The sequence below is a fragment of the Mesitornis unicolor genome, unplaced genomic scaffold, assembly GCF_000695765.1.
Source record: "Mesitornis unicolor isolate BGI_N332 unplaced genomic scaffold, ASM69576v1 scaffold4798, whole genome shotgun sequence".
NCBI lineage: Eukaryota > Metazoa > Chordata > Aves > Mesitornithiformes > Mesitornithidae > Mesitornis > Mesitornis unicolor.
This window is the reverse complement of record NW_010200992.1, coordinates 5,994-31,617: the sequence shown is the minus strand read 5'-3', so window position 1 is coordinate 31,617 and position 25,624 is coordinate 5,994. Positions and strand designations below refer to the sequence as shown.

The window sequence follows — 25,624 nt, the reverse complement described above, 5'->3', positions numbered from 1 at the left end:
TGTGTCGCGACAGGTCACGTTTGTCGGGGACGGGGGGGCAGCCCATGTCTGTCCTGTCGCGGTGTCGTGAGGGATGTGGACAGCCGGGGCAGAGCCACGGAGAATTGGGAATTGCAGTGAGGTGTGAGAAGTGTTTTGGTACAGGAGTAAAATAATAGCTGCAGGTGGACAGAAGTTGTCCGGTGTGTCTTAGGTTGTTAAAAAAAATAAAGATCGCTGATCACTGCAGGGTGATCAGTAAAAACGTGGTTAACTCGAAGCAGACAGATTTCATGGAGGGATGAGTAAGACTTCCTAATTTAAAGCTTAATTACAGCTCAAAAATAAACTATGGGAGGTGGTGTAGTGTCTCCATCATCAGAGTGATTCAGATCAAACAAAAATCTGCCAGGAGCGGTGCAGGTGTCAAGAATTTGATGTGGTGCAGGGCTCAATAGCCTCATCAAGGGCCTTTTTACTTCCCTTGCTTTGCACAAAACCCGTGCTTGGCCTGGCTGATGTCCCCGACGCTTTGATCTCTTTGGAAATCCTCGTGTGGTCACGGTTTTGGCTGCAGGAAAGCCAAAAGCAGCCAGGGACTTGGGCATGGCCTGTAAGCAAGAGATGATGTTGGCTTTTCGGGTGTCCGCTTGCCCTGTTACAGGCTGGGCTTTGAATTCCCAGTGACCCTGGTCCTGGGGCTCATTGCGTGCCAAAGCTGTGGCGTGGTGGGGCAGGGGCCCTTCTGCGTGGGAGCGTGATTTGGGGCAAGGGACTTTGTTTTGTCAGGTTTTTCAACCGTAGGTGCCGTGTCCTGCATTTAACGGCCGTGGGAAGGTTCGTGTTGGGGACACAGGCACCCAAAGCGACTGGCTGAAAAGCTGCAGGAGTTTTCATGTTTGTGAAAGCCATGCTGTAGGCAGAGCTTTCATATTTCTTATTTTTGGTCATCAATTAATGTGTTTATAGATACATGAGAGTTTGTTGGTTTTTTTTAAAGATAGAGACCCTGGTTTAAATTGGCAACTGAAACCATTATAAATCACACACAACTGAGGAGTCCCTGTCTGAAACTTCCTTGGCTGATGGGATAACTTCTTCCACTGCAACACCAGTGTAAAACAAACACCAGGGTGCAGTTTCTCCTGCTTTCCCTGGTGGCTTTCAGAGCTGTGTCCCGCGTGTTGTTCTGTGCCCGCAGCACCGTGTCGCAATGGCAGATGATAACGAAGACCTGCAGGCCGACGAGGAGCTCCCGGCTCCGGCCGAGGACAGCTTTGAGCAGCTGGAGAACGACAGCCCCGCCGAGCGCAGTGGGCACGTGGCCGTCACCGACGGGCGCTGCATGTACGTCTGGGGAGGCTATAAGGTACGTTGTGCTCCTCGTCAGGGGAGCCACCCGCCGCCCCTGGGGCTGGTAATTACCTCCCATTAGTTCGGGAGTGACGACGTTAAATTATCCCTCCCCCGGAAAAGAAAAGCTCCACTTATCAAATTACAATGTGGCATTTACGAGTTTTGAAATAAATCACGGGCGTTAAACGCAGACAGGTAACCCCTGTGGGATGTGGGGTGGCGTTTGCTTTTGTCAACTCACGTGTCCGTTGGAAGAGGAGGAAATTTGTCCCATTTGAAATGCGCACCATACGAAACAGCGCTTTTATTTACAGCATTATCAGCACAACCACGTGTTACGTGTTAATGATGACAGGTTGGTGTTTGTCACGCTGGGGTGTGCATGTACTGCACGCAGATCCGAGTCTTTTGACAGGAATGAAGAGGAATTGTCAGTGCATTTGGTAAATAAATGGGTAGCTCAAGACAGCTTTGGTGCACTGTTCTGGTGGTGTCATGCAGGGGGTGGGGGAACTAAAAAGGAAATTTTGGCTTATTTGTGCACCCTAGATGTCTTGGAGGTTTAACTTCCATTTAACCCAGTCACTGCCTCTGCTGGGAGCTTGTCTGGTCCCCAGCAGAAACTGAAACAGGCAAATAGCTGCTCTGCGAGGGCAGGTGAGAGGCACAGGATGCCGTGATGAGATTTCACCTTCTGACATTGCTGCTTCTTTTCTGACCTGCAGAATGCCCAAGTTAGGGGATTTTATGACTTCTATCTGCCTAGAGATGAAATCTGGATCTACAACATGGAAACTGGAAGATGGTACAGTAAAGAATTAACTGAATTGTTGGGTTTTTTGGGGAAAAAAGGATAAATTCTTGAATTTGTGTGGAAAGCATGCTGAGGGTCTGGGAAGAGATAGGGAATTCCCTGGTTTATTATTATTTATTATTCCTCTTTATTCCCACCTATCAAGCTTGTATAAACGTGTAAAATATTCCCAAATTATGGTTTTTTTTTCCTGTGAAAACAAAGTGTGTTTTCCCAGGGTGAGGTAGGAAAGGCAGCGGGGACAGGCAGCTTGGCCAGGAGTGTGTGATCAAGCGTGGGATGTTTTGGGGTGCCTGGTGTAGAACACAGCACCTGAAAACCCCTCGGTGCTTTGCAGAAAGTGCGGTTTCAGCAGAGCTTCCGGTCCTCGCTGTGGTCAGGGAGAGCCTCAGACGTGGGCTGGAGCTCACCTTTGTGGTTGTGATGTTTACAAATGTTGCAAATCCACAGTGAAATACAAACCTTCAGTTTAGACAGGGGCATCCTCTTTGCCTGAGGGTCTTTGTGGGGATCCTGACCATGAAAGGCATCCCAAGGCCCTGAACAGGGCAGACGGGATTCCTCTCCCGCAAAACATGTATTAATTAAATTGCCTTTTCCCCACCGCCTCCATCATACCAGGTCAGTGCTGTAAATTACTAAACATGTGAGGGTGTGAAGAACTCGGAACTGGTCCGCAGTGACCTATCGTAATTAAAAACATGCTGGTAGTGTCAGAAAATTCCACCTCGGGTGAAATCATCACTGTTCCTTTTTATCAGACAACTTCCTTTAATCTGTGCTTCTAGGAAGAAGAGTAAGACAGAGGGAGATGTTCCGCCCTCCATGTCTGGCAGCTGTGCCGTGTGTGTGGACAGGGTGGTGTACCTCTTCGGAGGGCATCACGCACGTGGAAACACGAACAAGGTCAGCAATGACAGATAAAGCCCTCCTCGCCAAGGAGTTTCTCCTCATTAGCTTTTCTCCTCGTTTGTTATGAATTATCACAGAATCCCAGAACGTTAGGGATTGGAAGGGACCTCCAAAGCTCATCCAGTCCAATCCCCCTGCCGGAGCAGGAACACCCAGATGAGGTTGCACAGGAAGGCGTCCAGGCGGGTTTTGAATGTCTGCAGAGAAGGAGACTCCACAACCTCTCTGGGCAGCCTGGTCCAGTGCTCTGTCACCCTCACTGAGAAGAAGTTTCTTCTCCAATTTCAGTGGAACCTCCTGTGTTCCAGTTTGTGTCCGTTACCCCTTGTCCTATCATTGTTTGTCACCAAGAAGAGCCTGGCTCCATCCTCGTGACACTCACCCTTTAAATATTTATAAACATGAATGAGGTCTCCCCTCAGTCTCCTCTTCTGCAAACTAAAGAGCCCCAGCTCCCTCAGCCGCTCCTCATAAGGGAGATGCTCCACTCCCTCCATCATCTTTGTAGCCCTACGCTGGACTCTCTCCAGCAGTTCCTGTCCTTCTTGAACTGAGGGGCCCAGAACTGGACACAATATTCCAGATGCGGTCTCACCAGGGCAGAGTAGAGGGGGAGGAGACCCTCGCTGACCTACAACCACCCCTCCTGATACACCCCAGGATGCCATTGGCCTTCTTGACCACAAGGGCACAAGTGACCATTGTGACCATTAGAAGTGACCTTTTCAGTTAATTAAAGTCCATCCAAAGCAAGAAATGTATCATCTTGACAAATCACAGAAACCTTTTCTTCTCAATGTATGGACAGGTTGGATCCCGTTTCAGAGCTTAAATCTTGGTAACAGGGGGTGCTGAACATGGGTCCGGTCTCTGTGTTCTCCACAGCTTTGCAGCGTCATATTTTCATCTCCTGGCTGTATCTCTAGTTTGTGGAAGCAGATAACCGGCTTTCTCATCCTCATAATTGAAGCCATGTTCTTTTTTGCACTTGCCTAAGAGCCTTTGACTAACAATATATGGTGCTTGCTGCTTGGGTTGTATTTTCCATGCAGATGATTGAGCTGGCTGACTTGTACCAGTGCAGTGTATTCATTTCACTGCACCAGGTCAGATAGGAGGGTGTTTGTGGAACAGGTCACCCTCTGGCTCTGCATCATTTCCCATGGTGATCTGTAGCTTTACACCCTCGCAGAAGCACCGTGACCTGTGCTTCGTTCTGGTCGCAGCTGTTCTTGTGCAGTTCACCCTATAAATTGTTTTGCATTGGTGCCCTTGAGTTCACTGCTTTTGAAAGATGGGAATTTCCAGAGTTGACTGGAACGATACCAGGACGTGCTTTGTAACTGCTCTGCAGTTGAAATGTTAACATTTGAAATGTTACTCTGATTATATTTTCTGGTGTTCTGGAAGTGTGGTTTGAATGTCATAGTTTTGGCCTCGCTCTTAAATATAAACCAAAAGTGCCTTGTTGCAGTGTGTGAAACAAACCACATTTACAAAGTGTGACTTGCTTCCTTCCCACTGTGGTGTTCTTACATCGCAGTTAATTTCTACACGTGTCAGCTGTTTCTCTTCCTGTAAAATGGTGTAACACACAGAGAAGAGATGATACTGTAAAACCTCACTTTTTTAACCAGATTACTTGTTTTATTGTAAGACCGTTGCCACTTTTGCACCATTGTATCCCGTGTCAGCTTTTGGATGTCTGTAGTCCTGTTGCTTTTTGGTGTTTGGGGCTTGAGTCTGCAAAAATACAAGAATCTCTGGATCCATATTTTGCTCCAAATGTTGTCAGTGCCCTGTGCAGCTAGGAAAAGAACTTCTGATTTGTTTCGATGTCAATACACGCTAATTAAAAGTTCATATTTTAACATCAGTCAGCCTTAAGCTGTAATCTAACGGTATGGGTAAAAACCTCTTTTTGTTTCCTGCAGTTCTACATGCTAAATTCCAGATCCACGGACGGAGTGCTGCAGTGGGTCAGAGTGGAGTGCCAGGGGGTGCCCCCTTCATCGAAGGACAAGCTCGGCGTCTGGGTGTACAAAAACAAGTAAGGCTCAGCCCCGAAGGTGGCACCGCTGTCCTTGCGCCTGCGTTTGCTTTTCCTCGCTCTTGGTCTGTCCTTGCTGCATCTTTGTGTTTGAACAAGAGCTGCAGGAGAAATCCGTGCTTTGGGAAGGTGCTGGATTTCTTCCCCAGCCTTTTGAAACTGCTCTGTCCTTTAACCCTTGGTAAACGGAAAAAACTCCCTCCCAGGTTGGGTTTGTGTAAGCTGTGAAGTGTCCATGTGAGGCACAGATCTTCCTCGGCAGGTTCTCTGTGCGTGGCTTTGAAACACCGCATCGCGGTTACTTGCGTCAGCATCGCTCCTCTTGGGAATTGCATCCTCCTCATATCACACAAAATGCCGTCTTTTGGCCACATTTTGTGGGACAGTTTGTGTTTGTTTGGTAGTTGAAGAGCAGGGAACCATTTTAAAATGGTGTGGGGATTTTTCAGCAGTGCTCGTGCTTGATTTGGTGCCTTGTGGTGGGTGCACAGGCCAAGGAGTGTGTTCGGTGAGCTGCTGCTGATGTTCCCTGATTTAATGTGGTGAGACAGTGTCCCAGAGGTGCCAGAACGCCTTGTGGCCCTGCAAACCTTGGAAAAGATGAAGATGAGGAGAAGGCGCTGAAGCCCGGTGACGTTGGGGCTGTTTTGGGATGGGATCGTTCCAGCCTTCTGGTTTTAGGGGGTGGGTTCCCACCTCCACAGCCATGCTGTGTCCCAGGAGCTTGCAGCGGATGGGGATTATCCCAAGGGAGGGCAGGGACTTCTGGCTCTCTTCATGGAGCATCTGCGCAGGGCTGGTTTCTCAGGGGCTTGCAGAGAACAGGACTCCTTGGTGTTAACACCAGAACATCTGCAGATGCATGTGCTGCTTTGTCCATTATGTGGAGAGAAAGCTCGCTGTTAGGATATTTGCTGTGGGATTTGCTGCAGAGACTCGTGAAAGATGGGAAATTGCCCCAGGGTGTAGTGCTCAGGTTCCTCGCATGGAGAGAAAGCTTGCTGTTGTGATAACGGTGGGATCAGTTTAGACATAAATCTGTGTAGGACTGGAGTTGTTGGTGCTCGGTTAAGTGGTGTAGATTGTTTTCTGTTACTTCATTATTCAACAAAAATTTGTGGCAAAACCATGTCAGTAGTTTCCAATAAATGCTAAAGCCCAAACATAAAACTTAAAAGTAAATTAGATTTTAAAAGAACAGTGGAAACAGCTGAGTGACTGCTCGTAGAAAGTGTTCTTCAGGCTTTGAAACAAAACACAGCAAATACAAAGGAAAATGCCTTCCTCCCCCAAAACTGAAAACTTCGCAGGCAGCTTCATTTTAGAGGGTCCGAGTTGCAGCGCTTGCCCTTTGCTGCTCACACGAGCGGCTGGGAACGTCTGGGACTCAGGGAAAAGGCAGAGGGCTTGGAAAGGGTGGAGGCAGCGACTGCAGGGGTAAAGCCCTGGCACCGCTGCGTGGGAGCCGCACGGGTTTGGCAGCGGAGCACAGCCCGAGGGCTGGGAAAGGGCTGCAGAGGGATGTGGTGTGGGCGCTGCGGTCGGTTGGGCAAGAAACAGGCTCCACACCTGGAAAACCTGCAGTGTAGACATATGGGGAGTAACGAAGCCAAAGGAGCTTCCCTGGGTTTTCTGTCTTTGAGCACTGCCTTTAAGAGCTTTAATTCATAGCAGGAGATGTGATAGCATTTCTCATCGATTCTTGATGCACGTTGTGTTTCAGGCTGATATTTTTTGGAGGCTACGGCTATTTTCCTGAAGGGAAGCAACGGGGGACTTTTGAATTTGATGAAACCTCTTTTTGGGTAAGTAAACCTGGAAGTAATTTCTATTTAAACTTCAATATTTAATTAGTGCTTACTAAAACTTACTGCTTATTTAATATCTTTAAAGAATTCAGGTCTTCCTAGAGGATGGAACGACCATGTGCATGTTCTGGACACTGAAACTTTTACTTGGAGCCAGCCTATAACTACGGTAACTATGAGTTTTATGTCAGTTAATGAAGTCAAAGCTCCTAAGGAATTTGTGCACTGTGGGCTGTATCTCTTCTAGCATCCTATGAAAATAGGGAGGGCTTCGCTAGGCTTTAATTTGTGCTGACGAAGTGGCCTCCTCGCGTAGCCGTGGCCTGGTTTCTGCTGTTCTGGGCCATTTAAACTGAATTTAAAGCATTCATTCCTCTGCAAAGACAGGACACTTGCTTTTTATTTTGATCTGTCTTTCTCTCGCCGTTGTTCTTCCCGTTGACTTGCTGTCACGCTTCAGTGGCCTTGTGTTTCTGGGGAGCTCAGGAAAACAAATGTTTGGTTTCCTGTCATCCTCACGGCAACGTGACGGGTTGGTACATTCACTTGGGGGCCGGATTGTGGTCAGAACACAACGAAACGCTCTGTGATTGCAAATATCCACCACTTGAAGTGTCCCAAAGTATTCAGGAGCAGGCGTGTGGAGCGATACTGCCACAGAATTGAAGGAAATTAAATTTGAGATGAGTAACTCCTTGTGCAGATGACCAGAGAATCGCTTTGTCTTACTACATACAGATCTCAGATGTTTCAGAAGTAACTCAAGAAAAATACTGTTCAATGATTTATTGTGTCATTGTCTCATTTACAGTCTGGTCTTCTGTGACTGCACCCTCTTCTAAAAGCAAAATTTCTACCTTGACACTTAGAGGGCTAAAAAAACCGCAATCCATTTTTAATGACCTTTCTGATCTTCCATCCATCAAAACAAGCAAGTTTCTGCACACAGAATGACTTCCTGGATGTTTTTTCCCCACTCTCTTCCTTCTTGGCTTTAAACCAGACTTTAGTTCAGCCTTTCACCTCCTTGGGGGACCCGTTTTGGGACTGTGCTGCCTCTGCTTGTCTGGAGCAGGGCACCGGGGGAGCTCTGGGCCCAAGAAGCTGGGCTGTGGGGTGGCTGTGGATGTGCCACTGCTTCGTGTGGTGATGGGCACCTTCAGCCCAGCTCCTGCTCGCTTTGTCTGCCGCGGGTACCTGCTGAAGTGGCTTTTTTTGCTTTGGTTAATTAATGTGTCAAATAAACTTCATCTTCTTATTTTATATTTTCTTTTCCCAGGGTAAAACTCCGTCACCACGAGCAGCTCACGCCTGTGCTACGGTTGGGAACAGAGGCTTCGTGTTCGGCGGCAGATACAGAGTAAGAAACAGCCCAGTTTAGCGCTGTCTCACTGACGCTGACACGGGGCGTCTCAACCATCGTCTGCTTTATTGCAGGAGTCCAGGATGAACGATCTGTACTATCTGAACCTGGATACCTGGGAGTGGAATGAAATGTATGTACGAAAACCTGGGTTATTTCCTTTGTAAAGTAATAGGAAGATGCCATTTTTATTCACTTCTAATTGTAGTGAAACTCAGTCAGCTCCAGCAAGTAAATAAACTGGAGCAGAACCAATCCTCCTGACCCATTGCTGACTCTTGCTGTCAGGCTTTTTAAAGTATTGATATTTAAAAATCATTATTAATAATTTTAATATCAATAAAAAAGTACTTCACTGTATGTAAAGAAATGAAACCCGCTGTTGGGCCACGAGCTGTGTGAGGTATGAAGCCAGATCCTTCAAATATTTGAAAAACAATGGGAGCAGGAAAGAGCAGCAGTATTTTACTGGAGCGCACGTGTAATTGATGGTGCTTTATTGAAACGCAGAATCACGCAAGGCATTTGCCCGGTTGGCCGATCGTGGCATTCCTTAACACCGATCTCCTCAGATCATCTCTTCCTCTTCGGAGGATTCACCACCGACAAGCAGCCATTAAGTAAGTCATCCCAAAGGGATTTTGTGTTGGCTTTGTGTCCCTAATAAGTTGTGCACAGAAGCTTCAATTATTGCCTTGTCACCTTAAATTCTTTCTAAATTCCTTCCGTGAGCTCCTGATCCAACTCCTTACGGTCAACAGCGCATTTCACAGAGCAGGAGTCACTGAGCGTGTGGAGACACTATTACTTGTGGAAATTGCTCTAAAAATTAATCTAATACAAATTCTAAAAGCTTTACAGTTTTTCCCTTCTAACTTTGCTCCCATAAACCATTGGTAAAAGCCTGTTTTCAGATCAACAGGCCAAAGTTTTATGGAGTTTTTCCTAAAAAACTTTATTTAAGAAAAGGGGCTGTGTTACACCAGGGTACGTGTGTTGCAGCAAACCAAAGCAGTGCTGTTTGTGCTGGGGTTTTGCTTGTTTTCAGGTGACGCTTGGATTTATTGTATCAGCAAGAACGAGTGGATACAGTTTGAGCATAACTATGCTGAAAAACCAAGGTATGGCAAATGCTTTCCTGGAAACTTCTACAGCAGCCCAGCGTTTGTGAGAGGGCAGAAAGGCGGGGATTTGGGGTTGATCCCTGCGGAGGCTCGGAGCTGCGGTGCCAGCACAGGAGCTCACTGGAGCCCGGGTGTTCTGGGCACGTCCCTGGGGTGAATGTCCTTGCTGGCAGCTGATCCTGTGCATGCTCAGGATGTTTCTGCCTTCCTGCTGAGTAAATTAGAGGCAATGAGCTGCAGTTTGAAAGCATCAAAGCTGCGGTGATTGCACGTGCGTGGCATTGAAAACACTCGTGTCACAGGGATTGGTTTTGCTGGAGGTGAAATGAGTTAAAGCAGCGACGCTTCCTGGCCTGCCCCCATGGGCCTGGCTCCTGCTGCTGGGGATGAGGGAGAGCAATACCAAATCTGATGGTGGTTGTTCAGTCTTTTGGCTCCAGCAGGATATGAAGTTTGCGGGAGCGGATCGTGACAGCCGCCCCCCAAGCGATGGGGCTGTGGGTTTCACACCTGCCTTGAGGGGCAGCTGCTGTAACCCAGACACCTTACACAGCCGGGGTTTGGGGACCTCTTTCCTTTCTCACAACATAAACTGCTGCTGGATTTGTCACATCTGCAGTGTACTGGTGGAAGGGCAGACTTGCATGTGTTAACTTTAAATCACAGAATCATGGAGTATTAGGAGTTGGAGGGGACCTCGAAAGATCACGTAGTCCAACCCCTGTGTCAGAGCCAATACAAATCCTAGCCACACATTATTGGGTGGGGTGTTGCTTTGGTTTAACGCAGTGCTGACTCCTGTTTCTAGGTTGTGGCACACAGCTTGTGCAAGCGAAGAGGGAGAGGTGATCATCTTCGGGGGCTGTGCCAACAACTTGCTGGCCCATTCGAAAGCTGTAAGTGTTACTTCGAGCCTTCCCTTCCTGTGCAGCCCGGCCCTTCCTGCAGGAGCCACGGTGCCTCAACCCCCCCAGCGCCTGTGAAATGCTCTCGTGAGCACTCACAAAGGTGCATAAACACAGCGTGAAGGGGAAATGTTTTGCTGCTTTTCTGGAAGCCAGGTCATTATTTATTATTTAAACAAACTATGACTTGCTTTCCCTCACACGTGAGCCTATCTCCTAAATTCTTTAGCTTTTTTCTTGCTTTCCATGGGTGTTTTCAGGGAGCCCCTCCCAGGGTAGTTTCTTTGCTGCGATGCCTGCAGAGAGGGGCTCTTCGGCCAGGATGGGGGTGTCCTAGGGTGCTCAAAAAAGAGGGAGACTGGGAACCGGCACCTCCTGCTGTGAGAACCAGTGGGCGTCAGCTGGAACGGGCGAGTGGCAAACAAGTGTGGGGCAACACTGCTTTATGCAGCGGCAGCTCAGCACTGGTGGGTGGCTGATGGGTTTATGTGCATTCAAGGAGCAGAAATAACCATTAAAAACCCCAAACCACCACACCATTGATTGCTGAGCCCGATGCAGTCCATGTCCAGAGCCCTTCTGGGCAGATCAGTGTGACTGCACGTAACCAACTGCTGCTTTCCCACCTTCTCCCCAGGCTCACAGTAACGAAATCCTTGTGTTTTCTCTACAACCAAGATCTCTCGTAAGGTAAGAAAGCAAGACTTTAATATTAACTCTTGTGTCTCCATTTAAGCCAAGTAGTGCAGGGTTACCACCAGACCCGTTTCTTATGTTCCTGAAATACTTGAAAACATTTCTTCCCCAAAAGAATGCTGCAAGAGCAGCAGTCAGTTATGGGAGGAAAAGGCGTTTGGCACTGACGATGAGAACGAGCCCTCAGTAAACGAGCTTACCTTGCAGTGCTTGTTGACGCTAACGCCAGCCGTGTTTCCTCTCCCTAAGGCTGTGCCTGGAAGCAGTGATCTGCTTTAAGGAGATGCTGGCCAGTTCCTGGAATTGCCTCCCCAAGCACCTGCTGCACAGCGTCAACCAGCGCTTCGGAAGCAACAACACCTCGGGCTCCTGAGCCCTCTGCAGCTGCCGCTGAGGGAGCTGTGCAGGAAGAGCAGCTCTGAGAGGGTGTAATAAATCTTACCACGTGTGGCAAATAAAAATCAGAATGTCAGGAGCTGGAAGGGCCCTCTGAAGATCACCCAGTGCAGCCCCTGCCAGAGCAGGATCACAGAGTAGGTCACACAGGAACACATCCAGGTGTCCACTGGTCCAGTGCTCTGTACCCTCATGGTGAAAAGGTTTTTCCTTGTGTTTATGTGGAACCTCCTCTGCTCTAGCTTGCATTCATTGCCCATTGTCCTGTCATTGCACATCACTGAGAGGAGCCTGGTACCCGGGGTTGCTCTTTCCCAGATGCAGACTCTACACTTGCCCTTGTTATTTCATTAAATTTCTCCCCGCCCAACCCTCAGCCTGACCAGGTCTTGCTGAATGGCAGTGCACATTAAAGTGCACTCTGTTCCCTCATCCAGGTTGCTGAATAATGTACCAAATAGCACTGGTCCCAGTACTGACCTCTGGGGGACTGTACCAGATCCGGGCCTCCAATCAGACTCTCTTCCCTTGACCACAGCTCTCTGACTTCTTCCCTTCAGCCAGGTCCCAATCCACCTCCCTACCTGCTCATCCAGATCACATATCCTCAGTTTCACTGCGAGGATGCTGTGGGTGTCAAATGCGTTACTGAAACCACGATAAACCACATCCCCTGCCCTCCCATCATCCATGCACCTGGTTATGTCCTCATAAAAGGCTGCCAGGTTGGTCAGACGTGTATAGGTTAAATAGCTGTAGCACCGTAGGTAGTTGCTTCTTGCCTTTAAGTTGCATGTGAATGGCCTAGAGAGAACCTATTTTTGTGTAAAGATGTTTGCAATAAATGTATTTAAAGTGGAGATGGGTCCCATGGTTATGCTGAAACTAGTTCTGGGTTTGTCCACATTAACACTTGTGTGAGGGCCAGCTCCAGGTGAGAAGATGGGGTGTGGAAATCCTTGGTACAGGGTCCCCAGTCAAGGACAGGAGGATTTTGGTGGTGGAGCAGGAAATCCCGAGGTGTGCCGTGCCCAGCGAAGGGGACGTTGTTTAGTGGAGGCTGCAGAGCGCTGTGAGGGGCGAGCGGTCCCGTTCGCGTCTGCAGCATTAGAAGCTGCTCAGTGTTTCTGCCACAGATGCTTCAAAGAGAAGCAGCCTTTGGAACCTGCACGTTGTCAGAGCTGATAACCTGTCGTAAACCTTCCCGTGTTACAGCACCGCCGCTCTCTGCTTGGTTGTAGTTTGGTTTGGTTTTTTTTTTTTGGAACTCTGTGTTGTGAAATTTCAGTTGTGAACTGTAGGCAGCAGATACTCTGCCCCAAGATGTGGAACTGGACGGGCTTGAGCCTGTCCCGGCCCCGTTGCTCACCTCTGGAGCTCACCCACAGCTGAAGTGGCCTGGAGGACTTTGGCATGGAGTGACACTGAGAGCAGCTCCATCAGCAGCCCCAGGTGACATCGGGGACAAGGGACGGGCTGTGCTGCTGTGGGCGATGAGAGAAATTGTGTATAAGCTGTCCTCAAAAAAATAAAATTAAAAACTTTGGCTTCTAAAACAAAACAATTCCTGCATTGTAATTCCCGCACCGGGTTCTCTCGTAAGCTGTAGCTACGGCTTGAGCAAGCGCTCAGGGTGGTGCAGAGGTTTCCCATCTCTGATGCAGCACCCAGGGGTTTATTCTGACCCTGCAGCCCCAGCTCCTCTTCCCCGCCCACTCCTCACCCCGCAGAGGCAGTAATGATGCAGCGCGGCTCGGCTGGGCCAGAGCCACGACTGCACCTTCCCCTGTGGGGAAAACCAAAATTCTACCTTTTCTCTAATGACGCGTTTTACACCCAAACTGTCCTGCATCTACCAGAGCCTCCAGGCCCCTTCCAAGGAAAGTGGCAGGAATTGGGAAGAAACAACATCGCAGGGCTGTGCTGCAGCAAATTCAGGGCCACCTTTGCCAGGGGGAAGCAGCGCGTGGCTCTGGCACGCGGCTCGAGAGAAGGAACAGCACGAGAGGACAGCGCTGACCAATGGCAGCTGTTTACTTGCATGTTTTTATGGTTAGAGTCCCTCCAAACCACGATGCAGGAACTGGTCCTCGTCTGCCTGTGAGCATGGAAGCTAAATTCAGTCACAGAACAGCAGTCCAGGTCTGTCCCGTCTGCAGGCGCTGGACTCTGCCTGCGCAGCCGTGGCGGTTTGGTGGGGAGAAACCCGCGGCCAGAATCACTTCTTTTTCCTGTTCAGTAGATGAGGTGCAGACACCTTCACTTTGCCAGGAATGTTTCTTGACAAATCTGTGTCCTGCAAAACATCAAGGATGGGAAATCCAGCACAGCAGGACGAGCCATTAACCATTAATTTCTTGTAGCAAAGTGCCACAAGAAGTCAACGCTAAGTCTACTGCTCTTCAGTGTTTCTGACCAGTGCAGTATTAGAGGCCAGCAAGCAGCTGTCAGCAGCTGGGACTCATCACCTCATGCTTTTGTCAGATATATTCTCTTAGATCAAGAGACCTAAGGCCCATGACACTGGTGAAGCTTCATTTTGAATGATTCTTTCCAGCCTAAGCAGAGCATCTTCCCCAGCAGCACTGGGAAACACGGCGCTTGGGGAAAAAAGCAATAGCACACAGGTTTGGAGGGATTTACCCCCAGAGTGACACCAGTGGACATTTTGCTGCTGCTGTGATGTCCGTACAAGATAAACGATGTAGGAAACCTCCTCACCTTTACACTGCGGAACAGGTCTTTTTCTCTTGCACTAGCTTCTTTGGATTGCATAAAATTATGCAAAGCAATCTTTGCAGCTGTGAAAACACCAGAAAGATTTCAACAGGATGTCAAAACGTGCTGGCTTCAATAGGCAGAGCACTGCGAAGGATTCGGGTGCTTTAGCACAGTACCTTTTCCCTTCTTTTGGGTGCCTGGAGTGAGCTTGACTTTGTACCTGTCAGAAGAAAAGGTCTCTGTCGGTTGTCCAGGGGCTCCCCTCCCCACTGGCTGCCCCAACCCCTGCCCAAAACGCTGCAACTCACTTGTAGTTGGTCATGGCCGTGTACGCAGATGGGGACAGCGAAGAGCAGAATGTCCTCGGGGTGCGGCTGCCCCGTCAGGGAGTCCAGCAGTGTCTCGCCCTCCTGAACAGAAACACCACAGTCAGATCTCGTGATGGGGTTAGCGAAATGGGCTAAATTCAGCTGTATCACTTCACTGGCACTGAATTGTCAAGCCATAACTCATTACTGATAATTTCTGATGACTTAAATCACATTGCTCGAAACAGGATTGATCGTAGCTTTAAACGACCCAAATGGGCCCCCAAAGGTAGTCACAGCTTCACAGGGACACCAAAAGCTTCCCCCTCCCACAACCGTTATCTTCGCTCATTAAAGGATTTAAAGAAATCAGCCTATTTCCAGCCTTGGGCAACACCCATAGACTGTAATTATGGAACAATATTAAGCAATTTTATATGTAAATAAACTTCATAAGAGCAACTTGTGTTGCATCATGTTGTGCCATCCCCCAGCCCAGAGCTACTGTTGCTGGGAGGTGCAGATACCTTCAAGGGCAAAGGCAAGGGACAACCTTCAATTTAGCCCCTGGTTTCTGTAGGAGATGTAGGGTAGGAAGAAAAAAAGAGGATACTTTTTAGAAAAATAAAGCTGGGTTCAAACAGTGATGGGCGAGAAGCAGGGCACTCACACATGACCCAGCCCCTGCCCGCTGAAAGCCTGCGCCTCTGGTTCTGCTCCAGGGAGCTTTGAGCAGGAGCAAATTCTCGTCAGTGCTTACCAGACCTTCCCAGATGAGCATTTACCTCAGCTCCCGGCTGATCCTGGTCTTGCTCCTCCTGTGCACACAAACAAAGGAGACATCAGTGCTGAGCCCCATTCTCACTGCAAAGACAACGTAACTTATTTTAAAGCAAAGGTAAGAAGAGCACGTCTATGTGGGTGGGAGGAGGAATATTTCTTTCAAAACTCCAATTTGCTTGGCACATGCCAAGCTGCAGGAGAGCGATGGGCTGGGATTCAGCAGTACTGACTCACAACAGCTCTGGAGAGCGCTCGACCCATGGCAGCTGCAGCGAGTGGGAGGCTGTGACTGCACTGGATCTTCTGCAGCCTCCAAGCCCCGGCTCTGGCTGTGCTGGGAAGGCAGCGCACGCAGATCGCTGCAGGGGTTTCTGCTGCTTCTTGAAACCAATGGGCTTCCAGAGCCACAGCATTACACAGAGTGTTCTCCACAGCACCCCAAAACCAGTAAGGGCTGCTCGGCCTCCCTGGCTGGTGAGGAGGGACAGACACAGAGACAGGAGAGGAGAGGCGAGCGTGCTGCTCACCTTCTCATCCTGCTGCTCCTCCAGGGCTGGGTCCTGTGACTCGTGCAGCAGGACTCCTGCTGGAACCATCTCCTTGCCCCCTCCAGCACCGCTGCGCATGGCCTTGGGCTTCTGCTGTTGCCTCTTTGCTGGTTCTTCTTTTGTCTTCCCCTTTTTGCCTTTTTTCCCCTTCTCCTCCTTGTTTGACCCTGCAGACTGTGGTTACACACAGAGGCGGTCAGAGCCAGTGACTGTGCCACAGGGGTAGGCAGAAATCCTCTCACTCACCCCCAGCAGCTTCATGATGAGCTCCCGGTCCTCCTCATCCTGGTCCTTGTACTTCTCCTTCATCTTCTTCATTTTACTCTGTAAATGACACCAACAGCTTTAGCGACGACTTTCGCAGAGTTTTGCATCCACAAACACTTAGATGCTGACCCCACATGCCCTTTCCTACCCAGTCTCCTGACCCTCTTTCAGGGCAGCTCACCACCAACCAGGAGACTGGTTCCAGTGAGGAAAGCACAGCTCAGTGCTAACAGACCAGCACCATCATCCTGAAACCACCAAGAGCTCCACCTAAAACCATCAGGAGCCATGGATGTCTGACAGAAACCTGGTATTTCTGTCCACACTTCACAATGGCTCAACCCATGGGTAAACCTGGCCCCTGCCCACCTTCTGGCCCCGCTTGATGGGCTGAGGGGCCGGTGCACTCTTATTGGTGTTGGGAGCAGCGGGAGGCTGCGTCTCCGTCTCTTTCTGCTTCTCTTCAGGTGGCTCCAAGTTCTCAGAGTCGTTTTGGTGCTTCTTTTTCTTCATCTCCCTAAGGAAAACAATCACTCAACACCCCACCTCTTGTTGGGACAAGAGAGGCTGCTGCCAGCATCACCACCCTGCTTCCCCACCACAGGGCTACGGGGGAACCTGAGGCACATCCACTGGAAATAACCCCTCCTCACTAAAATCTCTCAAACCCACAAGAAGCTGTTCACAACCAGCACTCCCCAAGGACAGGAGCGGCCAGGACCCACACTGGAAACACAGGATGTACAATGGGCATGGAGCAGCCCAGACTGGGAGGTGCAAGACGTGCCCTGCGGTCCTGGGGAGGAGGCATTCACCTCGCTGCAGACACCAAGAGGCTCTCACCTCCTCTCCTTGGCAGACAGATGCCTTCGCCCCTGGGACTTGCCATCGCTCTAAGAAGTGAAACGCAGTTAGAGCACAGCACACCCAGCAGCACTTCACACTGCTCTTTGCCAAACATCTGAGCTGGGACCTTACCAAGTTGGGTTCTTCCTCTCTGGGGACGATTTTCTGCAGGAATCTGTGGGGAGATCAAAACGGAGCTCATCAACGGATGAAGAGCAGCTCGATCATTCATGCACCACCACCACAGCCCAAGGCGTTGGCTAACTTTTTTTGCACTGCTTTCAGCTTTCTAGTTCTTGAAAACCCCAGCTTTGGTGAATTAAAAGGGCAGCAACATCGGGACTCAGTTTACAAAACAAATCTTCAGCTCTCCGCCAGCTTGTCTCATGCACACACAGAAACAACCAGCAGGGACAGCCTGGGTACAGCACACGCTAAAGGAACCCCTGAAGTTCAGCCTCCCCTGCACACAGCCCCGCTCAGCTGTGGTATTCTCTGCAGCGCTGTCCCTTTCCACCCACTTGATCCCAGCACATCTCATCCTGACGCCCTCTCAGGCTGTCATTCCCAGAGACAAGAGGGAGATGAGCTCAATTCACGGCCACATGCAGAGCAGTCACTCAGCACCAGCCTGGCAGAGCAGAAACAACTCATGACTCACTTTCTCAGGTCTGAAAAGAAAATGGGGCAGCCACCTCCTGAGGAGCAAAATCAGTGTGTGGTGCTCAGGGGATGGGAACAGCAGTGATGAAAGAGCCAGATAGCCCTGAATTGGAAATAGGCAGCTGAGGGGGGTCCAAAACAAGCAGCCCCCGAGGAAGAGCTGTGCAGGGAAGCGACAGGGAATGGTACACAGCATGGCTGTACTCCTGCAGCACAGGCTCACTGCCCTGCGCTCTGCCAGCCTGCAGAGCTGAGCATCCAAAGAAGTGATGGCAACTGATCACGGCCCTTGTCTCGGCAGCATTTTAACTGTATGGAGATCCTCGGAAGTGCCCACATTGCTGATAAACACAGCTGCTCCTTCACTCACCGTTGAGACCAAAGATGCGACAGGTCGATCGTTGTATCTGGGTAATTCACCTCTTCCTCCTTCACTTCGCTCTTTGGCTCCGGATTTTCCACTTCATCTTCAGAGTCTCCATCCTCCTCCTGGGAGTCCCCCTCTGGTGCAGGGGGTGCGTTTGCTTTGCCCTGGTCAAGGTCAGCAACGCCCTCATCACGATTACTCTCAGACACGGCTTCTACATCCTCTGGTGCTTCCTGACCCTCTGCTTTTTCCTCTTCGCTGCTGCTCTCTCCTCCTTCTGGGGCACACAGAAAACACCGCTCACATTAGAAACGGCAAACCAACCTGTAACACAGGAACTAAATGCCAAACCCCAACAGTCCCATCTATCAGCAGTGCACACAGCACCCCAGCCACATCCACCCTACCCAACAGCTCCACTTCTTCAGACACCAGTTCAGTGGCGCTGCTGGAGACCGTTTCCAGATCCTCATCCTGCACTTTGATCTTCCTTTCTTCTCGGTGTCTCCAGACACAGCTTTCATCCACCTGACAACAGAGGCATCTTTGTGTTAGGACAGGACCAGCTCCAGGGATGTTCACTGGCCCATTCAGAGAACACTTGACTCAGCTTTATTCTTTCCCTTTCAACACTTGTTTGTCATTCAAAAGGCAAGAGAACTAAACCAGCACGTTTAAACCCAAATCTGACAACCCAGAAAGTACAGCTAGTGATGAGACACACTCAGCTGCACATCCAGCAGACTCTGCAAATGCACACATGCTTCAAACAGAGCCGGTATCAAACTCTAGCAGAGGTAGTGATGTTTGTAGTGATGTTTGTTTTAAATTAAGGCACTGCAAACTGGGGAAAAACGGGAATGAAACCAATTTTCAGTGAGTAGCATTTCATGCGTTTTGTCCCAGTGGGGAAAGAAGTAACTGAGAACACACTGATAAGCAAGAACCAGAAAATAAGCCTCCTACAGCTCCCACCAAATTACAAAAGCCAGCAGGAGCTGCACAGAGAAAGCAGTACCTTAAACAAGAAGCTAAAGCCCATCATCAGATAGGAAGGCGGAAGAAAATTCTTCTTCCCTGAAAAACAAAAGCAAATTCTCATGAGGAGGTTTAACAGCTATGTTACATGATGTATTTTCAAAATTCATTTTTATCAGAGGCTTTCAGTGACCAAAAATGTACAGTGGGGCTTGTTCTAGCTCTTGGATGACAACAGAATAGGAGAAGCTCAAAAGCAGCTTTGCTAACGCTCTTGTGTCCAGGGCTCAGCTGGAAATGCTGCTGCAGCTGCCTGATATCCAGTCTCAACAGATTCTCAGGAGAAGAGCGGGATCTGTGGGCCGTCACGGTGAGGGGGGCAGCTCAGGTGGCTGCTGCTGCAGGACAGCACAGCCAAAATGCCTAACTCCAAATTCACACCGTTCCTTTGTGTCTCACCTCGGATCATGAAGCTTCCAGTAGTGAGATATTCTCCTGTAGGTGCCGTTTTAGAAACCTAAAAAAAATCATGATACACTACAATCTGGCACAGAAGGCCAGCACTGTGTAATAACAGCACTAACAAAAGCAATATTCAAGCAAGCTGCATTTTTAAGCTCTGAGAACAGTTTGCAGAAGGACTCAGTTTCCAAGGGGTTCTCCCTGTCCTCTGTAGGGTATTTTCCTAAGATTTCAATTTTTCAATTTCAATTTCCTCATTTTCAGTTCAATCACACGCCACTGGCACTGCGGTTTAGAAGCCCTGGGTAAATAACTGGGTTACTCAGGAAATAAGAACACTAAAGGCATCGCCACCTTCAGTTTAATGCGATCTCTTGAGTTGACCGGAAGCACAGCAAGGCTGCAGTTAAAACACAAGCTAGAAGCCCAACTGAAAAGACCCTAAAAGTTCATTTTCAGTAAGTCCTTCCCCACTGTTAGTAAGAAGCCAAGCCTGCAGCATATCCTCTGTCATGTGCGTGTCATAGCAGAGGTCACCCCCCACCCCTGACCCCAGGAGAACCCACAAGGAAAGGCATCAGAAAACTGAAGTTTCACCCACATCCCTCAGTTCCCACACAGACACTTGGTCTGCAGTCGCACACCCGTTATTTCAGATGTTCTGTCTGCAAACCCCTGCACAAGTGGCCTTACCTGGTTGTGGGAGACCCACCAAGCACTGGTGACAACACGGGCATCCCAGGCAGCGCTGTAACACAAGGCCATGGTGCCTGCCTCCGTCAGGGTTCGCGGAGGGATCGGTTCACCTGCAGAGTAACACCCGACACATCAGTGAACACAATCCACGCACAACAGATTAAATTCTCCAACATCCACATGTGCCCTAATCCAGTGTGTGAGCTTTCCAGGCGGCCTGAGCAGAGACAACGCGGCCTGGCTAAGATAGCGTAGAGCAGAAGCAGCATAAGGAGCTGCTCTTCACAGCTCCCCAGCTGTGCTCCTGCTTCATTCTCAGCTCAGCTCCACCAGGGAGTAACTGTGCTCCTCGCAGCACAAGGCCAACTTTCACCACCTCCCAGGAAGGGGGCACAGGCAGCGTTTGCCCAGCTGCTCTCCCATGGGATCCATCCCAGCGCGTTAACGCCTCCCTGCTGAGATCAGCACCCTCCATCAGCACCCAGGTTTCGACAAGTCCCTGCATCAGCCCTACAGAAGGTACCTGAGGGGTTCTTGATCACGCAGCTCGTGGCTCCACGGATATCAGCATGCACGTATATGTCCCCTGGAAAAGAACCGACTTGAATCAGTCACGCGCGTGGTGACTGCACAGATCACTCGAGCTAAGGTGAAGGTTTCTAACTTCAGCTGGAAATCGTTGTTTTGGCTGCAAGGAGCAGGATGGGAAGAGGACACAGAAGCCTTTTAGTTCATCCCAGTTGCACCAGGGAGAATCAGCTCCCTTGCTCCTGAGTCTGTCCAACCTACTCGTACCCCACAGTGCTGGAGGGTGCAGCCTCTCACACCAGAACCCCCAGCACCCCATGGACACCACTCACTCCAGGACTCACATCACCTAAGTCCCCTTTTACCCAAGACCCAACTCAAGAACAAACCAGACAGACCTTCCCGTGTCATTCTTTTACATTTCCAAAACTGGAAAATAAGAGAAAAACCAATATACTCCACTTTATCAGACTCTCACCTGGTTTAAGATACCGCTTTACAATCAGCTCGTTCTGCTGTTGATCTCTTCCAGCAATAATAAGGTAATTTTCAGAACTAATGAACCACAGGAACTTCTCAAACCTGCCAAATTACATCAATCCACTGTGTGAAAAACACCTGGGACTAACAGCACATTACAAAGGTAATTTTTATACCACACACTAAGAATATTCATCTTAGCATCTGCTCCTTACAAAAGACACTGCAAATAGTTTCACATCCATCCATACGCCTGGGGCATAGAAACAAGGCATGGTACAAATGTAAAATCAATGTCAACAGTATTTTGAGATGAAACGACAAGCATCACCACAAAGTCCCACTGCCTCCTATTTATTTTTATTCTAATTATTCAGTTATAAGACTATAAAAAGCTTTGGGGTTTTGTTTTGGTTTATTTCGTTCTTGCCTTTTTTTTTTAATCTACTATTTCACTGAGCTGCCACAAAGTAACAGTGAAGTTCCCTATTTTTACTAAGCCCATACTCCGAGCTGTGTTAAAAGCAAAAAACTACAAGTCCCTGTTCACTAAAAGGAACTTTCCCAGGGAAAGGCACTAACAGGATCAGGCCAGCACCCTCAAGGAGCAATGGTAAGAAGGCTCAGTACAAAGTGCAGTGCTTAGAAACCATAATTAGCTCCACTTCTGAGCTAGTGAAAGCTCAGCCTGACACAGTCGGTCTGAACTTGCGCGTGTTCACAGTACACTGGATAACGACAATGAAACTGTACTTGCCAATAGACCTTTCTGGCTTTCTGAATGGTGGTAACCGTCTGAACTTCCCTTAACGTCTGCTTCGTCTTCTTCTCAGCCGATTTAAATGCCTGTTTAGACAGAAAGCATGATTGGAATCCACAAGCACAAGAGCCACAGAACTGCTAAATCAACAGGAGCAAAGTTGGTAGCAAACATCTCTGAACTTTTTCAGAGTGCAGGCTGTCCTGCATGTCCGCATTCCCCTCACGTATGGCTAAAACAGCTGCTCTAAAATCTTCGTTAATCTCCACCCTGGAGAGCTGCCCCTGAGCAGATTATCAGCTCTTTGATGGTAAGGATTCCCACTGCTTTTCACTCCCATCCCCACAAGTGCTGGTCTCTCAGTATCTCCACCAAGCACCTGTCCTACACGTTCACAAAGCTACTGGTGGAAACCAGAAGATACAGCAGGGATTTGCAATCCTCTGCTTGGTCATCTTAAGAGCTCAAGGATGAATCAATCCTGATGGTTGTTTTTACCTTTCATGACTCATTAGGACTACCCAGACCAAGTTACGATTTTCCACAGGGACTTTGCTTTTAAATATCTTCTAAAAACAAAGAAAAAAATACCTTTTCTGCAGCTTCTACAGTCTTCTGAGTTTTCTTAGCTGCAAGTCTTTTGTGATCGTAGTACCTGCAAAATACAAGTTTGTTTGTATCCCAAATCCCAGCAGGTTCACTCACTTTTAGAATGTACTTGTCACAGTCTTCTACATTTTCCATTAGCATTCAGGTTTGAGAAGATGTTCATTAGGGCAGATCTCTGGTTTAGTCATCACTTAAGAAAAGCAGCCAGGTGAAGTTAAATCCCCTCCTCTGACAGAGCGCTGTGTCTGGGTTAATGTGTGGCAAAAGCAGACACTTTGTTCCATGTGTCACCGTGCAGAATTGCACTCAAAATTAAATTAATGCGATAGCTGGAGACCAGCTGCTACACAACAGTGAGATACTGGGTCTGGACCAAGAAAATGCACATCCTAGAGCTCAAGGCAAGTTACCCACTTCAATTTCTAACTTTTCTTTTTAATAAGAACTACGCAGAGCCCTTCCAATAATGTTATCACTAAGAACTGCAAGCACACATTTACTGTAACCCTTACTTTTTGGCATTGGCATATGCAGACAGACTGAGATCCACATCAACTAACGATGGTTTGTTTTTCTGAGGTTTCTTCAACTGTTTGTTTTTATTCTTTTTCTTTTTTCCCTTTGGTTCTTCTGTTTCTTCTTTCTCTAAATCAGCATCTTCCTCCTCCTCTTCCTCTTCAGATAACACATATGGGTTCCTAAAATACATGACATCATATGATTAAGATAAAAGAACTGGTTATTTTTTACCCTTAGTGCAATGCACTTTTACTTCTATTCTCTCTTGAAAACTGGAAACTGTTCAGGGAACCCCTGAACCATTTTCACTGTGCAGCTGCAGAAGGCCCCAGGACACCTTATACACCAGCCTGTGTATGTCTTGGAGTCTGCCAAAGTTTGGGGAAAAAAGGAAAACAAAAGCAGAAGATAAAGAGCTCAAATTTTCGAACCCAAGGGAGTGACATTTCCCAAGGCAATTTCTACTATCAAAAAACACACATCCAGTCTATCAACCTAGAGAAAAATCGAGACTGAAAATGAAGAACAGTTCTGAAGATCTACTTTCATAAAATAAAGGAAACACAAGACATTCTGTCCATGATGGCATGGACATCACCATACTGACTCACTGAACAGGACAGCAATGCGCTGGTTTAAAACCTCAAGAAAGATCTGCTCTGCTGTTTTCAAAGAGGTATGCTGAGCACACACCAGCTGGATTTGTATTCACTTCTCAGCAGGACATTAAATCCTGCTTGATACAGCTGTACTAAGTCTGTGTAGGAAAAGGTGGTGGAGCAGCATAAAACAACATTTTCCATAAAGGAAAATATATCTCCATAGTCCTCTGTGCTAAGGATGCACAGTTTAACACTTTGTGGACTGAATGAGAGGTTTGATCACTGAAGTGACCCTGACTCGCTACTAAAACAGAGAAGAGAGACTGATGACACAATTGCCAACACAGAACTAACTCCTGAACACAAGTTTATTCTATGCACTAACATTTCTGAAAGCGAGGCAACTAAAACTTCCTAAATTAACTTTGCTACATTACAGCTTTCATACCAAAAGTTCTAGCTATAAAAAAAATTCTTACTTTTTAATCTCTAGCATCCTGATACAGCATCAGATCAGATTTGTAAAGACACTCCCAATACTGCCTCAGTGGCAGCTCTCTCATCTCACAGGAACTACCATCAAAACTTGCAGTTCCCAACAGCTGCAACCTTGGACCCCCTTGCATTTGGTAGAGGTGATCTGCAACGTACTCACCTCAGCAGCATTGTGATATGATTTGTCTGAAGCTTTAATTCTTTGATTGCACTTGCAACGGGGTCTCCCTGCGCTTGAGCTTCTTTAACAATTGCTCGGATCTCTGTCCAGTCGATCTGGTTGGCTAACGCGCTACGGACCACCTGGATGGCACGGTCAACGATCTCCAAGTTCATTTCTATGAGTTCTCCTTTTATCTTATCAGCTTCCTTAAGGAAAGAAAAAAGCTTATAGCCACTGAAGCAAAACACACACTCAGCAATAGTTTAAAAACAACAGAAGTACTAATTAATATTGAGATTAAATCCAAGAATGGTGCTGAAGTGATCAAACAGGGCAACGGCCAACGTGACTCCTGCAAGCAGAGCAGCACAAGCAAATTTTGGCAGGAGAGGTACAAAGCTCTCATAAGGGAACAGAGCCCCCCTGGCAGCCCTAGGGTCCCTGAGGGGCTGCACTGTGCTCACTGACAACAGAAGACTTCATTTTGGGATCTAACACTGACCGCAGCAAAGCAGACCAGCAGGTACAGCTCTTTAAGAAACATTACGTACCTTCTTAGTTCAAAAAAACCAAACCAACAACTCATGAGTTGTCTTACCTGAGCTTGCTGAAGAGCCTCTAGCCTGTGCTCATGATCCCTACGGACATTTTCAAGTTTCTTCAATGCTTGTTTTTCCTTTGAAAAACAAAAAATACGGGAAAAATTAGATACAAATGGTATCAATCACTGCACGACATTTAACAGAGTATTCCAGCACAGAAAAAGGCAGCATAAGATATGCAGTTGCTAATTGCTAATCTGCTAAGCTGCTATTGTTGTTAATGCTGTTACTTGTATTCCAAGCAGAACCAACTGCTACATTATATGTTTTGAAATCCACTCCCTGATCATCACTGACCCAGCATTTCCACAGCAAAACTAATGACACCCCCTCACCCCAGGCTGCAAGAACCAGATGAAGAATTTGAAGGGCAGAGAGCCACCTCGGCTGCCCGGCTCTTGGATGGGAGCATACCTGCTGCAACGCCTTCAGATCGATTTTCTGTCCCTCTAGCTTTGAGTAGAACTCATCTGCTGCCTGCAAGAGAAAACCAGCTTTAAGAATCTCCAAGCTGTACTAACCTATACCGGCAACAAGCAGGCAGACATCAGGTTCTGCTCAAGAGAAGTGGCTGCAAAGCACTAAAAGAGGAGACAGACGCTAAAACAGGGTTCAATAACTTCCTCCATTTTACTTTCACATGAGGTGAGTTCAGCAAGACACTCAAGGATACGTCTCACTGCAAACCAGGGGCTATGCACACGTAAATAAGCCGCCAAACTGTGCCAAGCAGCATTTCTTTTTTCTAAGAAATGATGAAAAGGAAGCTGCTGTTTGGCACAGTGTGCTCTTCAGATTCAACGACTGCAATGATAGACCTGTCT

At 48.2% G+C, this 25,624-nt stretch overlaps 2 protein-coding genes across 2 annotated transcripts in view; one reads left to right on the top strand and one right to left on the bottom strand.

Annotated features, from left to right (window-relative positions):
• Positions 1 to 1,166: 1,166 nt before the first annotated feature.
• Positions 1,167 to 11,464, top strand: KLHDC2 (kelch domain containing 2). The gene is made up of 13 exons (XM_010189912.1): positions 1,167 to 1,348; positions 2,061 to 2,140; positions 2,938 to 3,055; positions 4,996 to 5,111; positions 6,835 to 6,916; positions 7,005 to 7,088; positions 8,199 to 8,279; positions 8,357 to 8,415; positions 8,793 to 8,902; positions 9,331 to 9,403; positions 10,215 to 10,302; positions 10,949 to 11,001; positions 11,257 to 11,464. Exons 1-13 carry the CDS (start codon positions 1,193 to 1,195, stop codon positions 11,378 to 11,380), a joined length of 1,224 nt encoding a protein of 407 aa, XP_010188214.1. The 5' UTR covers positions 1,167 to 1,192; the 3' UTR covers positions 11,381 to 11,464.
• Positions 11,465 to 13,621: 2,157 nt separating this feature from the next.
• The window catches only part of NEMF (nuclear export mediator factor), a 16,874-nt gene continuing 4,871 nt past the window's right edge, over positions 13,622 to 25,624 (bottom strand). Inside the window, 24 exon segments of the mRNA XM_010189910.1 lie at positions 13,622 to 13,699; positions 14,125 to 14,204; positions 14,301 to 14,344; positions 14,433 to 14,458; positions 14,460 to 14,534; positions 15,218 to 15,250; positions 15,743 to 15,937; positions 16,010 to 16,087; positions 16,400 to 16,547; positions 16,874 to 16,923; positions 17,009 to 17,051; positions 17,910 to 18,183; positions 18,314 to 18,434; positions 18,925 to 18,983; positions 19,344 to 19,401; positions 20,040 to 20,152; positions 20,566 to 20,628; positions 21,049 to 21,152; positions 21,808 to 21,896; positions 22,402 to 22,465; positions 22,932 to 23,117; positions 24,196 to 24,404; positions 24,797 to 24,874; positions 25,215 to 25,277. Coding sequence (XP_010188212.1) covers positions 13,622 to 13,699; positions 14,125 to 14,204; positions 14,301 to 14,344; positions 14,433 to 14,458; positions 14,460 to 14,534; positions 15,218 to 15,250; positions 15,743 to 15,937; positions 16,010 to 16,087; positions 16,400 to 16,547; positions 16,874 to 16,923; positions 17,009 to 17,051; positions 17,910 to 18,183; positions 18,314 to 18,434; positions 18,925 to 18,983; positions 19,344 to 19,401; positions 20,040 to 20,152; positions 20,566 to 20,628; positions 21,049 to 21,152; positions 21,808 to 21,896; positions 22,402 to 22,465; positions 22,932 to 23,117; positions 24,196 to 24,404; positions 24,797 to 24,874; positions 25,215 to 25,277 — 2,331 coding nt within the window.